The sequence below is a fragment of the Hemibagrus wyckioides genome, linkage group LG17 (genome assembly GCF_019097595.1).
Source record: "Hemibagrus wyckioides isolate EC202008001 linkage group LG17, SWU_Hwy_1.0, whole genome shotgun sequence".
Classification (NCBI taxonomy): domain Eukaryota; kingdom Metazoa; phylum Chordata; class Actinopteri; order Siluriformes; family Bagridae; genus Hemibagrus; species Hemibagrus wyckioides.
Genome location: NC_080726.1, coordinates 17,604,812 through 17,620,704, shown reverse-complemented (window position 1 = coordinate 17,620,704; position 15,893 = coordinate 17,604,812). Strand labels below are relative to the sequence as shown.

General features: G+C 39.0%; 1 protein-coding gene across 1 annotated transcript in view; it reads right to left on the bottom strand.

Annotated features, from left to right (window-relative positions):
- col4a3 (collagen, type IV, alpha 3) overlaps nucleotides 1–15,893 on the bottom strand; it is a 41,720-nt gene that overhangs the window by 6,611 nt on the left and 19,216 nt on the right. The window contains exons 19-48 of the mRNA XM_058413209.1: nucleotides 15,391–15,469; nucleotides 15,233–15,268; nucleotides 14,918–15,082; nucleotides 14,466–14,555; nucleotides 13,322–13,417; nucleotides 13,155–13,225; nucleotides 12,877–13,062; nucleotides 12,535–12,703; nucleotides 12,147–12,239; nucleotides 11,894–11,998; nucleotides 11,710–11,804; nucleotides 11,053–11,203; nucleotides 10,796–10,909; nucleotides 10,494–10,661; nucleotides 10,249–10,338; nucleotides 9,950–10,084; nucleotides 9,190–9,288; nucleotides 7,573–7,662; nucleotides 7,222–7,361; nucleotides 6,412–6,546; nucleotides 6,238–6,349; nucleotides 5,769–5,870; nucleotides 5,467–5,514; nucleotides 4,749–4,934; nucleotides 4,488–4,618; nucleotides 4,313–4,385; nucleotides 2,117–2,188; nucleotides 1,890–2,015; nucleotides 1,194–1,292; nucleotides 458–676 (exon numbers count right to left, since the gene is read on the bottom strand). Of these exons, the coding sequence (XP_058269192.1) occupies nucleotides 458–676; nucleotides 1,194–1,292; nucleotides 1,890–2,015; nucleotides 2,117–2,188; nucleotides 4,313–4,385; nucleotides 4,488–4,618; nucleotides 4,749–4,934; nucleotides 5,467–5,514; nucleotides 5,769–5,870; nucleotides 6,238–6,349; nucleotides 6,412–6,546; nucleotides 7,222–7,361; nucleotides 7,573–7,662; nucleotides 9,190–9,288; nucleotides 9,950–10,084; nucleotides 10,249–10,338; nucleotides 10,494–10,661; nucleotides 10,796–10,909; nucleotides 11,053–11,203; nucleotides 11,710–11,804; nucleotides 11,894–11,998; nucleotides 12,147–12,239; nucleotides 12,535–12,703; nucleotides 12,877–13,062; nucleotides 13,155–13,225; nucleotides 13,322–13,417; nucleotides 14,466–14,555; nucleotides 14,918–15,082; nucleotides 15,233–15,268; nucleotides 15,391–15,469 (3,475 nt within the window). The remainder of the gene's footprint in view (nucleotides 1–457; nucleotides 677–1,193; nucleotides 1,293–1,889; nucleotides 2,016–2,116; nucleotides 2,189–4,312; nucleotides 4,386–4,487; nucleotides 4,619–4,748; nucleotides 4,935–5,466; nucleotides 5,515–5,768; nucleotides 5,871–6,237; nucleotides 6,350–6,411; nucleotides 6,547–7,221; nucleotides 7,362–7,572; nucleotides 7,663–9,189; nucleotides 9,289–9,949; nucleotides 10,085–10,248; nucleotides 10,339–10,493; nucleotides 10,662–10,795; nucleotides 10,910–11,052; nucleotides 11,204–11,709; nucleotides 11,805–11,893; nucleotides 11,999–12,146; nucleotides 12,240–12,534; nucleotides 12,704–12,876; nucleotides 13,063–13,154; nucleotides 13,226–13,321; nucleotides 13,418–14,465; nucleotides 14,556–14,917; nucleotides 15,083–15,232; nucleotides 15,269–15,390; nucleotides 15,470–15,893) is intronic.

Sequence of the window (15,893 nt, the reverse complement as noted above, 5' to 3'; positions counted from 1 at the left end):
TCCACCTTGAACAGAATAAACAATCAAATCCATATAAACACTGAAACGCTGAGTAATGAATCAATCAGTCCAAAATGAATAAAGTTGCACCTGGCATGTTTTAGCCTAGACATGAATTAACAACGTCACCAAATGTCTGAAAAGCTCTAAAGGCCAATTCAGACCAGATGCGCTCCTAAAGCATTTCTCTGTTTTGTTATTTATATGTTGTTGTTTTTTACACCCAGCAATTATGCTTCCATTTAATTAGGGTTTCAATCCACGCCAGCTGTGTTAGCCATGTCTGTTCTCCAGTTATTATTCTGCAAATGTTTTTGTGCTGTACTTTACTTAAAAGAATAGAAGAAAGACAGAAAGGAAGAAAGAAAGAAAGACCAAAAAACAGTCCTATTCTACTGTGTAGTTTAAGTGTAGTTAGTTTCAATTAAATTTGTGTGTGTGTGTGTGTGTGTAATACCGAGATCTTGGCCATGTCCTCGGTTATTTCCGTTGATAAAAAGGAGTGAGTAGCCAGAGTAGACTTCACTGGACCCTTCAGGGCAGTAAGGGATGTTTTGTGTCTGGCTGTGTTTGGTGAACAGGAAGCTGTCTCTGGCATTATTGGATTTGCATCCCGATTTTCCTGGTGGTCCTCTAGAACCCTTCTGTCCATCAGCACCAATAAAACCCGGAGCTCCTGAAAAAAACGAATTAATACACTGAACAGTAAACACCTGAGCTCCTTACACTGGAACAATTCAACCAATATATGGAAATCTTTACATCTCTGGCAAAAAACAATCACATCCCTGAGAGATGCTCATTATAGATGCTTATTTTATGGCTTCTGCATTATTGAGTCAGTTTAAAACCTATTTATATTTTTAAAAAAGTATACAAAATATTTATATTTATCTTTCCATACACACTTTTCCAGTAAAACAAATTTTAACTGAAAATGATCTGTATGTCAGAAAGACTGTCAAAGTCTCCAGTAAAAATTGTGGCAGATTCTGTAGCAGATTCTCAGTAAAACTTTTAACCATCATATTAAACTGCACAAACTCTACCTGAGTCACTATTTCAGAGCATAAAGATTTTTCCACAGTACCTGAGAAATGTTCATTATTATTTTTTTGACTGATTAAGATTTCACGAGAGGCAGCAATGCTACTGTACAGTAAAGTGAGAGAAAATACCAGACACACTCCTACCTGGGAGTCCTGTTAGTCCCTGATCCCCTTTCGGTCCAGGAAAACCACCAGCACCGTTGAGACCGTCTCGGCCAGGGAGTCCTTTAGGGCCAGGGATTCCTTTTAGGGTTTAATGAGAGGAAAATATCATGTGTGATCTTTCATATATAAATCATTGTTCTTTGGCATTGTTATGAATCAAATTAATGAATCAAATTAATCAAAAAGCAAAAAAAAGCAACAATAAACAAAAAAATTATACAACTGCTGGGTGAGAGATATGTAGGACTAAAAACAAACCTTACACCAAAGCATTTGTAGAAACGACAAAAATTCCCCAAGCAAAGAGAACAGGGATGTAAATGATTCAGTGATCATATTAACCAACTCATTTAAAAAATTTTGCATCAAATCTAGTGTTTATTTCTGTATTTTGTTAGGCAAAAAAATTAACAAATAAATAAAATAAAATAAAATAAAAAAAATAAATAAAATAAATAAATAAATAAATAAATAAATAAATAAACAGAGCAGCAACCCAAAATACAGTAAATATCATGTATGATTCATTTGATTGATTCAGGATACAGTTGATTGAATCACTTTCTTCCAGTTCTTTCTACTTCGAATTAGATCATCAGGGTCATCAGGGATCATCAGTGTTCCATGAAAAACACTGCATGTGTCAAAGCCTTCAGGTGTGTAGGGTATGTTTACCTGCTCGCCCTGGAAGTCCTTGTTGACCGGGTATTCCAGGAGGTCCTTGTTGTCCTGGAGGTCCAGGCAGACCACGGTCTCCGGACAAAATTATGTTTTGGTAATAAGCAACTTCCCCTGGCATACCTAAACACATCAGAACACTCAGTAATCCTTTAATATTTCTGTTACAGATGTTCACATTTAACCAAATGCAATTAAAGCATTGCTCTGGAGCAAACTCTCACCTGGTGCTCCTGTTTGCCCTTTTAATCCTACAGGACCTGGTGGTCCATATGGTCCATCTGTTCCTCTTTGGCCTACAGGAAGTCACAGGGCAGCAGGAGGATTATTAAGGTGCAGGTGTTTAAAATATTGTGATGATAAACATGAATACACACAACTTGGTACTGCAGCGGTTTAAAGGTGACACAATACATCTGATATGTATAACATCTGATGGAATGGCAGAAAAATGTTGACTTTTCTCCTTTGCAAAAACCTTTCAGCTTCATGTACTGTAAAGCTTCACGGTGAGACACTGGGACTGAAATATTTATATTTTATTGTGGAGCTTGAAAGCAAAGCTGATAAGTTTCCAGGTTGCCAGGTTTCAACAAAATCCAATTTTCTTTATATTTTAAAAACCACACTGAACAAGAACACAAGAACTTTTCTTCATCGCTCTGTTTTACACATATACTTTAGCTCACACACTGTTAAAGGTCTAATTTTCAACTCATTGTACACGATTTCCGGTTGTTTTTAAATCATCATTCTACATTCAATCATAGAGAAAATAAAGCTCCCAGTCCACACCACTTCTGGTGTGAATATAGATCCAGATACAAAAAGAAATACATTTCTGAATAGACATGGTTGCATTATGTTATATATTTTCAGTTAATTTTCAGGAGTTTTCCAGCCTTGCGATGTGTGTGATTGCAGTGTGATCAGGCTGTACAATAGTAACAAATAATATGGTGCAAATTATTAAAGTAATTACACAGCACTGGCAGCATTCATGTAGCTACAAATGGACACCAACAATAGACCACATTTCTAAAGAGACACTCAGCCAGGGATATGAATAGTAATAAGGCAAAGGCTAGTATTACTGTCACTCAATGTGTGTGTCAATACAGCGCAGAGGTAACAATAACACAATCCTAAAATCCAAAGATTGCTGTACTTAGCATCTTAAATCCAATTTCTCAACAAGATGAGACTGGGAAAAGGGATAAGTATGGTGTAGCTGGAACTTTTTTATGTAGCTAGGACCACTAGCGTAGCCAGGAATCACAGTGTGGGTGGGCCCAGAGAAAATTGGGTGGGCCTAGCCTAAAATGCATCTTTTATCAAAATAAGCCAACATAACTACACCTCCTTGAATGCAAACCACCATTTAATCAGAGCATAAGCTTGTATGTCATCGTAACCAATGTTAAGAACATAACAATAAGAACAGCATGAGCACATACATACACACGCGCATGCGCGCACATCTGACAGACGCGCTGCAACACCATTATCAAATCAGCAGGACAGTATGTAAACTGTCCGATATATGGCTCAACGGCCATATAAACCACATGAAATGAAAAACAATGACTATACAACTACATAGGAAAATGTAGATTGGCTTACACTGGTGTGTAGGGGAGGTACACGCTGGAGAATAAAGTGCTGCTGGTGATGGAGTAAAAAGTGAATGAACACTAGCAGAGCTCCTTACTACTCGAGCTTCATGGCTCCTGAACATCGGAATTATCTTTCTCCTCCGGCTGCAAACAACGTCTTTTTGACACAAACTTTAGTAAGTTGCTCTGTTTCATTTTAGTTTAATGTGCAACTAAACTTCGGTGACCCTCTGTGAAATGTGCACAGTGTGGAGGAAGAGGGGCGGCATGAGCGTAGAGACGTTTCATTCTTCCTTGAAGCTCAGAAAGTACAAAAATTGGCTCATAGAAGTAACATATGACGTGCCAAAAAACCTAATATGGACAAAGGCATGTATAAAGGCATCCAGCAATCACCGTAGTCAAAGCAATCTTTTCTGTAGCAAGCAACTGACTGGGTGGGCCTGACTGACAGGTGGGTGGGTCCGGGCCCACCCAGGCCCACCCATAGCTACGCTACTGGCTAGGACAACCCACACTCAGTAAACTCCAAAGGAATGTAGATTTTACTGTATAATCTCTCACACCTGACTAGGTAAAACATCTCAATACACAGCTTCTTTATTTATCTTCATTTTTGTCAGTTCAGTGTTCAGAAGCCTAACTGCTGAGCTGATGGCTATATTCTCTTCATTTGTTTCTATCATCATTTTATCTTTACAGATTTAGGGAAATTATTTGCTCATGTATTATTTGTATTGTGTAACAGAAACAAATGGAGTTCTGTATTTAATGTGTTTGTTTAAATGTTCAGACACTTCTTACCTTGAGGTCCAGTTTCACCCTTTAGTCCTCTGTGTCCTTTCTCACCAGTGTAACCAGCATTCCCGGGATTTCCCTTTAAAAAATGTTAATCTCTGATCTGGTTTCTAAGTATTAGACTGCATCTGTGATGAAACCAAGCCAAGTGGTTTTATGTTTAAAAGGTTATCTTACTCACTTTAAACCCTTGTAGGCCAGTGTCTCCTGGATAACCACTCACTCCCGGTGCTCCAGAAATCCCAGTGTTGCCCTTTTCTCCCTTTAACCCTAGGCCAGGTGGTCCTGGGGGACCAAATATCCCCATGGGCCCTACACAAAGCAACACAAAGGTGTGGTAAAGCAAAAAAAAAAAAAAAAAGACTGAAAAACTGAAAGAAAGTCTGAGACATTTCAGAAGGCCTGGTATTTTCATTAGCCTGTCATATAGAAGAAGACTAACCTGGTGGTCCTGGATCTCCTGGAGGTCCTCTATCTCCTTTAGGTCCATCCACACACAAACCCTGTGCACCAGCATTCCCAGGGGGTCCTGGTAGCCCTATGACACCATAAGGTCCTGGGTCTCCCACTGGACCACACTGCCCTGGAGGTCCAATTTCTCCCATGGGTCCTGCTTCCCCTTTAGCACCTAAAATGACCAACAATATTACAAAGTTTTTAATTAAATCACTCAGACTTTCACACTACTAACCAGAAATGCTAAAAGAATTAGAAGTAATAATGGATTCCCTGTGAACAGTACAGCTAGCTATGTATCCAGACGCAACTTTTATGTTAATTTAGGTAGCTAGCTTAGTATCATCATTTAATTTACATAAAAAACAAAACATAGTTTAAGTTTAGTTTGTTTAATTGTTCTATGGTGTTCACCTGTTCTGTGTTCAGCTTTTAATTCATTCATTTATTCATTTGTTCATTCTACATTTTGTATGTGAAGCCTTGTAAACTATGTCATGCAGGTCTGAACATTGTTTTCCTAAGTATGGGCTATGAGATTATGCACATATAACAATCTCACGTATTGAGAATCATGTATTTTCTTACACAGGTAACAAGAACACAATATCACATTTGTCTGATATAATCACACATCAGTGTACAGGTTACATATGTTACTTAGTTCGTAAGTAAGCTATACTGTATTTGTAATAGACACTCACCTGATTTGCCCCTGGCACCAGCTGGCCCTGGAGCTCCATATCCAGGAACTGAATAAGAAGAAATTATCAGTCAATATGTAACAGTTACACATACAGTTTATGTGTACATGTACACACTAGGTGTTAAATAGACGAGCCAAATAACGCATTTGCTGTGGGGTTTTAAGGTAGACAAGGAGTGAAACAGACGAAAAGGAAAGCAGATAAACATCTGAAAATATTCCTGAGAAAATGATTTACACACAACTCTATTCAGGCTGATGCTGTTTGTCAAGAAAAATTGAATACATGAGTGTCTTTACCTCCTGCATTCCCTTTTTCTCCTGGGAGTCCGGGAATACCATCCATGCCCTGGTTTCCTTTGAGACCTTGAGGCCCTGGATTGCCCGGTGACCCAGAACTACCTGAGATTCAAAGAAAACAAAATAAACATGAGACTTAACTGCTAAAGGTAACTTTGTACAATTGTTTTAAAACCAGGAAAGAATTTGTTATTGAGAGTAATAATGTATGATATGAATACATTTTCAAATGCTTTTTAATAGCTGAATTATTAAGCATTGAAAATTATAAAATAATCATGTTATGCAATGTTTGTATGTTTCATTATATGGCTTCATGTGGTATACTGAACAACCTCTATAGCTAATAATGATCTGGGAATAATTATAAAGCACCTGTAACATTAATTAACAATTATAATCATTATATTAAAAAAAACATCTACACAAGTGAAGGAAAACCATCAGGCATGTAAACTGAAGGGAGAACCTGGTGGTCCTATTGTTCCCACAGAACCTGGAGGACCTGGTTGTCCCTCAGAACCTTTTTCACCATGCAATCCTGGGGGTCCTGAGACAAAGAGAAAGAGTTCACTATAAGGTTAACACGATGTTTGGACAGGCCAAAAATACAACAATTGGATAAAATGATTTTTTTTTTTAAAAAAGTGCCTGGTAGTCCTGGTAGTCCTTTATCTCCAGGTGGTCCATGCGGCCCTTCGGATCCTGAAGCACCAGCAGGGCCAGACATTCCTCTTTCTCCTTTCTTTCCTTTTAAGCCATGAATACCTGGTTCACCCTGACCGAGCATGAGAAAAAAAGTTCAGTGTCTAATGAGAATGTGATTATAATTGTATTCATTACTGCATTTGTGCAGGTTCACAAGCTTTTGCATCGTTGAGGTAGAAACATTTCCAAGGAAGCCTACAGTCCTAGAATTCATAACATAAACAAATTGAAATGTATTTATAAACCACTTTAATAGAAAACTGAGTCAATATGTGAAGTGTGATGTGTCCTGATATGAAGTGAAACCTCTAGTTTCTCTCCTGTGACATAAAACTTACTGACTATTAGACAAGGCTGTCACTGGAGACTCCTTCCATTTGTTAATTGTCTCCTTACAGAAAGGTTCATTATATCAATAATAATATCTTTTTCTTTGTTAAATAAACCTTTTTTTTGTGATTATTAACCTCAGATTATGTGGAGTGTGTGAAAATGACCTGTTGCTATAGAAACAATGTATTACTGACAATAAGTTAAACAGTACTATGTACATTTACACACATAAAATGGACATGTCATTGATACTTAAAAGCTTAATATTATAAGTGGAAATTCTGCCTTGATCCATGAATTATGTTTTTTCAGTATAAAACAAGCACATGTTCGTTTAAACCTGTGAACTGAATTAAAGAATTACACAGTCTACACTTTAAACTCATTCTAGTGCCTACTACTAGAAGTGCACCTTTTCTCCAGGGCGTCCTTGGTCTCCTTGTCCAGGAAAACTTGGTTCACCTTTTTTCCCTTTTGGGCCATTTGCTCCTGTAGTACCCGGGTCGCCTGGAGATCCAGATTTACCAGGTTCCCCCTTCTCACCTTTGGACCCTAGACACAGTAAGGTAAGAGACACTGATGACACTGATGTTGGAGATGAGGTGAATGTCTTGCTTTGATTTGAGAGTAGGCCAGCACCACAGCTTAAGGACTACTGTGTGTGTGTGTGTGTGTGTGTGTATGTATGTATGTGTGTGTGTGTGTGTGTGTGTGTGTGTGTGTGTGTGTATGTGTTGTTGTTGTGTTTGTTTGTGTGTGTTACCTGTTGGTCCCATAGATCCTTCTTCTCCAACACAGCCACAAGTACCAGGTTTACCTGGAGAGCCTTCCATACCATTATCTCCAGGAGGACCTGAGGAAAAATGAACAAAATTTGAACAAATCAAAATGGTGACATCTTAAAAAAAGACTTTTGAATCACAACAAATGCAACACAATGTAACTAAATAAATGTTAAATATTATTATAAACTAAACTTCAGGTTCACTGTATCCACCAAATATTGATCAGCTGAAACTTGATAAACATGATGAAAAATCAGAGATCCAAAGTTGACTAAAATGCCCGGTTTCCATAGTGGTCAGTGTTATTTAAATGCTACTGGTAATGGTTGTATAACATTATAAAATATACATGAATGTACAATCGTATATGAAGCACAACATTAAACGTTTATCAACGTGTGTATAGAAAATTGTAAAAACATTTGGTTATTTTTAAGTGTAATTTGAGAGAGGAAATGCAAATGACTGAGCAGTGAAAGTCACAGAAATACAGGACTGTAGTAATGATCAGAAAATGACAGAAGATAGGCAATGGAAAAGCATATGTAGTGCCCTGGTATTGTGTTTACATGTTGCTTGCAGTGTTGGATGTGCACTAAAGTCCCCAAATGTTATTTTGATACATCAACTGTGTTAAATATGTAGATTGAGCAATGTATACCGTGTTAGAGGATACATAATGGGTCTGTGAAGTAAGCATAATATCTGAAATATCCTGCTATGTCTAAAATGCTTTTGTGTAAATATGTGTATTATATATAAGTATATATATATATTTTTCTGTATACTATATGGGTTTGTTTTTTCCTTCCGGTATTGTAAATGGTCTAGACAGGTGTCAGTATCTGTATTAGCCAATAAGGACTTTTAAGTTGACCTACCAGGTGAGACCGGGGGCGGGGAAGAAAGAGGAAGAGAGAGAAAAACACAAGGACAACACACTGGGAAGTTTTTTTTTTCTTGTTGCTGCTTCTGTTGCAGCTATATGGACTTTAATGGTGGTTTGGATCTAATGGAACTGTGAGTAAGGATAAAACAGTTTATACATGATTCGGGGTAAGCTCCAACATGCGCACCATAGACAGAAAAGAAAAAAACCCGGGTATTATCATTTTTGTTTGTTTGTTTGTTTGTGTGTGCATATGGATGGCTTGTTTCAAAACCATAAGAGGGGGACTCTAAGTTCAACGAATTTTGTTTAATAATAAATGTTCTGATGGGTTACTCCATGTACTCCTTATGTTTGTGTGCTATATTATACTGTAAAGGACCTAATTATCGCCATAACATAATGCTCGGTTATTTATGCTCACGTTATCAGGCTAGCTATCTATATAACATGTGAACCAGGCCTCTCGGCTCCAAGCATAGACAAACTAGCTAATTATAGTGTTCGTTATAATAATCTCATAGATCCATCACCAATTCACTTTTCATGCACTGTGTGTCTTCTCATTATTGATGATATAGTGGTTATTACACTTGAGACAAAGGTGATTGAGTGGGTGGGCTACACATATAACAAGAAAGAATGAACCAGCAAGCAACAAATCGAGATAGTCAGTGGTATTTCTCTCATTTTTTCAATTTTATACCTGGTGGTCCAGCAGAACCTTCTAATCCATGTTTCCCACAGCTGCCAGGTGGTCCCTGGACTCCTTTGTCCCCTTTAAGCCCACTCAGACCAGGAGGACCTAAAAATAACCAAAAAGACTGTACCATTTCAGCTGTCATTTCAGATTATTGCTTTTCACACTATGTGAGATGATCCTAAAAGTCTTGGCTTGTGCGATAACATTATTTATGTCATATACAGAAACATGTCCAATGCATGATAGTCGCAATATCTTTTCTAGAGAAAATGGTCTAAAATGACCTATTAGCATGCATGGTATCTTTGTAACTCACTGTACAATGGGCCAAGCATGTACTGTAGGCTGGTAACATTATATTTATAAATGTCAATGCGTCAGTTCATAAAAGATATTAAATTTCATTAAAGCTTTTCCGTTGATACCACTGTATTTGCGTTTCCTACTGGAGGATTTTTGACTGTATTGCATTTAAATCGCAACTCTGTAGTTAATTGTCTTCTGTGAAATTTTACTGAGAATGTCTAAAACAATTCTAAAAAAAATCAAATCGTGACCAGCGCCAACGTCATGCAAAGTAAAGACAACTTTACACATGAACATCTGTTTTAATAAAGAAATGATCTGTGTTATATAGTTTACTGCATGGGTCCCCAACCCTGGTCCTGGAGAAACTGCACGTGCCAGTATTTTTCTCTAAAGGGGAAACAATACTCCAATACCAGGGTTAGGAAATTCTTCTTTAGACGACTATCACAGTCACCTATATTTCCAGGGTCTCCTGGGTCCCCAGGATTGTAGAAATTTTGTGGTTCTCCTTTAGGACCTGGATCCCCCGGTTCCCCTTTCAAGCCTTGTGGACCTTTGCAACCTGGTTGTCCATCACTGCCTGCACAACCTAAGCAGAGGTGTGAAGATAATTTCAAAGAATTTCACTCACAGTTTGTACTTTCATTCTTGTGTAAATCTGAATGTTCATGATTATTACTATTGTCCTGATATCAGGAATATCACTACAGTGATGAAATATAAATGTGTGTATGGATGTATATGAGGTGTTACCTTTAGGGCCAGGTGGTCCAGGACATCCAGGCTTTCCAGGAGGTCCAGGACAACCGGGGTTCCCAGGAGGCCCATCGTTCCCCCTTGAACCTGAATGTACAAAATCATTTATCAAAAACGGAACAAACCATAAGCATACCATCATCATGCCAAACAGAACAAATGTGGTATTCTTCTTCTTCTTATTATTATTATTATTATTATGTAACAAAGTAGAATGTGTTGTACATATGTTTATTGAGTACCTGTGAAGCCAGGCATGCCATTCTTCCCCTTCAGTCCGCATTGACCAGCTGGACCAGGTGGACCAGGTTCTCCATTAAAACCGGGTGTCCCAAATGGGCCAGGGCAACCAGGTAAACCTTGCCCCTGACATCCAGGCTCACCATTCATACCTTTCTCACCCAGACATCCTGAGCAGAACAGTTCTTAGGTATACTGTGCAGATATTCTTCACAAATGTCATATATTCACACTTGCGTGCTACAGTTACTCATTCAGACACTCAAACTGAGCTGACGAAAGTTCATTCTGTAAAAGATCTCACCTGATATTCCAGGCATTCCTTTCTGACCTTGGACTCCTTTTTCACCTAGCCACCCAAGAACACAGACTCCTGCTGGACCAGTCACCCCTGCTGGTCCATCACATCCTGTGTCACCTGATGTCACCAATAGAAGAGCAAACAATTTTTTTTTTTAATCCAAGTCACATTCAACAAACTCATCTCATAAGAGACCTGTCTGGAGCAAACATCTAATATTACAAATAAGAAGTCAAAGTGTGCTTATGATTTACACCTACCCTTAGGCCCTGGGCATCCATCTCTCCCTGGCTGTCCAAAAACTCCAGGGCTTCCTGGACTACCTGTTTCACCAGTAGGCCCAAGTGCCCCATCGTCTCCTGAAGGACCTCTCCTGCCTGGGCACCCTGGAGGGCCAGTACCATTATTACCCTTTTAAAAGAAGGTGGAGAGATAAGTGACCTGCTAATGTCCAAATAAAACATCTAATTTTTTAAGATATGCTGACCTAGAATCAGAATACTTTGAATGTGTATGCATGGCATTACATCGCAAACTTCAGTACTTCAAGTATTATTAACTGCTTGAATATATTGCAGTATCAGAATGGATCCTTCAAAATCACGATTTCACCACTTTATCCTTGTTAGTGATGCATCAGATTCAGAACCAATCTCAGGTTTACCTTGCATACCCTCATTCACACACACCTTCCCCGGAGGGGCAATTTATCCTAACCAATCTATCTACATACTTTTGGGATGTGGAAGGCAACAAATCTGGAGGAATTCCACTCAGACAGTAGCCCAAACTCAGGATCAAACCAAGGACCCTAATGCAATGCTAATGTGAGGAAGCAATGCTACCCACCTTCCACTACCTGAACGATTATTAATCCCTTGTTCTATGTAAATATTATATAAAGTCATTATTCTGACCTTTAACCCTGGTATTCCACATTGCCCTATAGGTCCTGGGCAACCAGGGAACCCAATGCCAGAAGGACCCTGAGAACCTTGACAGCCTTTTTCACCTGAAACAGTTGGAGACAGAAATATGTTGATTATTTAGGAAATACATGTATAATTAGAGGTATATTACAACACAAACACACACCCTAACCTTTACAACCACGCAGTCCTTGTAACCCTGGTAGTGATGGTCCATTTTCGCCTTTTATGCCACATGGTCCTGGACGCCCACATAACCCTTTAGGTCCCAGGCACCCTAAATCAACCAAATATACATAATGAAAGACAGAGTGAGAAAGAAAAATGGAAAGATGGTGTAAAAATATTCTGCACATGAACAGCATTCCACTCATCCATGTTCATCATTCCTCTGTGCACACAAAAAAATTACACCATTAACTAACCCGGTATCCCTGGTAGACCTTTAGGACCCTTTGTTCCACACTTCCCTGGGTCTCCAGGTATTATGTACACCAAACCAGGGTCACCTTTTACACCTGTGAAACACACACCCAAAATGCAGTTACAGCCAAAGACTAAAGTATCAAAACACCAAAACAAATGAAAGTTATGCCTGTTTGCATCGGCCTATGATATTTTCTAACAAACATATTGGTTCTAGCATTCAAAATGACCAGATGTTACTAATGATGATTGATGGTAAGCAGAAAATATGTTATACATCATATATGTTCTCAAGGTAGGTAAAGTTTCCTTTCTTTGTCCCTTTATATCTGACCACCCAGATCCCAGTTTTATACACACAACATCTTTCACATATTCCCCTCATACCTGGATCTCCAGGATCGCCTGGCAGGCCACGAACACCCAAGCAGCCCTTCTCACCATGTTTCCCTGGTGCTCCAATACCAGGGCAGCCCTGAACTCCCATTTCACCAGGGAATCCTGGTAATCCATTTGATCCAGGGTCACCCCGATTACCCTTAGGCCCAAAAGGACCCTGAAGGAAAATGAAAGAAAGGTAGACAAACAGCATTAACCATTTGCCAACAATCTAACAATGATTCTGTATGAAGAATAGATTCTAGTCTACCATAAGCTTGAACAAAACATCCAAATTAAAGTATCTACGAATTTATGCTCAGTTGACATCAAAGACAAATCGATACTGACTGGATTGCCCTTCTCTCCCTTTGGGCCTTTAACTCCTGGCTTTCCTGGAATCCCATCATTTCCATTCCTCCCTGTTTCTCCTTGTAATCCTGGGTCACCATGGTCCCCATTATCCCCAGGTCCTATAAAGCCAGGCTCTCCTTTTAGTCCCTGCTGCCCTTGATTGCCAGGAAGACCAAGCAAACCCTGTAATGTAGATTTTATTATGTTAGTACATAATTTGCTTGAGTGCTAAGCATCAGTAATACTCAGAAATGTCTACATTGCTTATAAACTACCGGATTGCCAGGTGCACCTTGCTGCCCCTTAATACCCATTGATCCTCTGGTACCTGGTTCTCCATTAGGACCTAAACATAGGCAGTGAAAGCACAACAGACATGAAAAAAACAAACATGATCATACTTTCCTACCCTAACTTGCTCACTTATTCACTTTTCCTCTACCTGGTTCTCCAAGTGCACCAGGAATACCAGGTGGTCCTGTAGGTCCATTTTTAGGGCCTAATAGAAGGCACAGTCTGCAGAGGTCTCCTTCATCACCTGCAAGTAAAACATATCAGTAGCTTAGCCAAGTTATAGGATGTTACCTCCCAGAATTATGGACCACCTATAAGACAGTTTTGACCAGTGTCTAACCTTTGTTGGGATCCAATTCAGGACCATGAAGTTCTCTAATGATCTCTCAAGACTCAGTGAGGGCTCTGAGTTTGACAACTATGCATTAACCAATCAAGCATCAACACCACCACCATATATCTCACCGCCAGTCACCAAATCTCAAACTAACTAAATGCCTTTTGGGTTTTTTTAGACCTCTTTAACTTGTCACCTGAATATACCTAGTCAAAAACAGACACAGCTCCAGACACACTGGTGCCATTGTATTAGTCCAGAACATCCATCCATTGTCTATACCCGCTTTATTCCTAATTAGGGTCATGGGGATCTGCTGGAGCCTATCCCAGCACACATTGGGCGAAAGGCTGGGGTAAACCCTGGACAGGTCGCCAGTCTATCACAGGGCCACATATAGACAGACAACCACACAAACTCACACACACTCCTTTGGGCAATTGAGAATTACCAATCAACCTAACGTACATGTTTTTGGACTGTGGGAGGAAACTGGAGTACCCCCAAGGGGGGAATGTGCAAACTTGACACAGAATATGCAAACTCCACACAGAAAGGCCGCTGCCTGTTCGAACCCAGGATTCAAACCCAGGACCTTCTTGCTGTGAGGCAACAGTGCTAACCACTAAGCCACCATGTTGCCCCAGCCCAGAACAATTAAATTAAAAAAAAAAAAATAAAATAAAAATTTGTGTCAGTTCTGTATCAACACTAAGGATGAAAATTACCCAAATCCACAAGTAGATCTTGAAGTAGTAGGTCATTAAGCACCTAAGTACATCTAAATCCTGGATCTCACCAAAACAGCTGACCAGCTGACTTGTATATTGCCATTCATGTCAACAAGTGGTTTATGGCTTTGATGAGGGGGAAGAACAGTTCTTGCTGATTGTCCATAAACTGTTAACACATTGATTATAAACAAACTATACAGGTACAATGTGGAGACTCTTACCTTTTTCTCCAGGTTTTCCTGTTTCACCAGTATACCCTTCCATGCCTTTCGGTCCCCTCAACCCTGTCGGACCCTCACGTTTATAAAAGTCTGTAAGTCATTGTTTAGAGTTTAGATACATGGATTGTATGAAACACAAAACTAAAAGGCCTGATTAGTTATGCAATAAATACACTTTTGAATTGAGAAGTAAATGAATATTGTACAGCGATGGTTCAGGCAACCATCAGTCTGGCAACTAAAATAAAATATTTTATTAATAATCTATTTGCGCTGTCCAGAAAGTCAAGTTATGCATCTGGACTTACGGAGAATTTGAACATAGATGTTAAACATAAGTTGCCAACTCTGAATACAATTCATGGAGATTTGGGGATGAACATGGATATTGAACAAAAAAAAAAAATTTTGTACAATGAAGATTGGTGTAGTTTGCCAGTTTGATTGTTTACCTGGCTGTCCCTCAGGACCTGGGTCACCAGAACATCCACATATACCCTGAGGTCCATCAGGTCCCTTTGGGCCAATATCGTAAGGTGCTTTTTCGCCCTTTTCACCCTTAATTCCACAAATGCCTGGGGCGCCAGGATTCCCAGGACATCCTGGCATACCTGGTCCTGGTTAGATAATAAAAATGCATGGTGTCATGTGTCTACAAGAATTACAATCATATCAGTGGCATATCTGTTTAATATTTAGTTTAACTGGTGATTTTATAATGGCACAGAACACTAGAGAGAACTCATAGAAATTGAGAGAACCTTTACCTGGATCACCTGAGTACCCAGGGAAGCCACTTATACCTATTAAACAGACAATAGCTCTACAATCACTAGTCTCATAATACAGTGTGTGAAATAAAGATGCATTAGATGTCAAAATAATTATGAGTTTAACTTTTATTTATGGATTGTCAATACGTTACCTTGAAAACCTTTAAGGCCAGGAGGTCCAGTTGAGCCCTTATATCCTCTTTTGCCTTTCACAGGTGTATTCATAATACACTATACAAACACAGAAAAACCACTTAAACCTGGTCTGGAAATGGACTAAATTGTTTTTTATCACTGGACTGACAGAATATGTCTAACGCCTGATGGCTCACAAAGTCACTTTGTGGCATAAATGTTACTTAAACAAACAACAACAAAAAAACAATCAAAAAGACATTTATTGGTTGCATAAACCTGCCCTCAACTCTGACAGGTTCCCCAGTCTATGCTGATGAAGAGCATCTACTACAACATGATGCTACCACCACCATGCATCACTTATGAGTAAAAGTTACAAACATTTCACAAAAATGTTAAATTAAACCTTAAATACACAATTAAATATTAGGTGTTATTTCTTTTTACATTCATGACACTAGGCAATGTGAAAAAATTCAAGGGATGAGTGAATACTTGTATAGTTTAGCCACACATT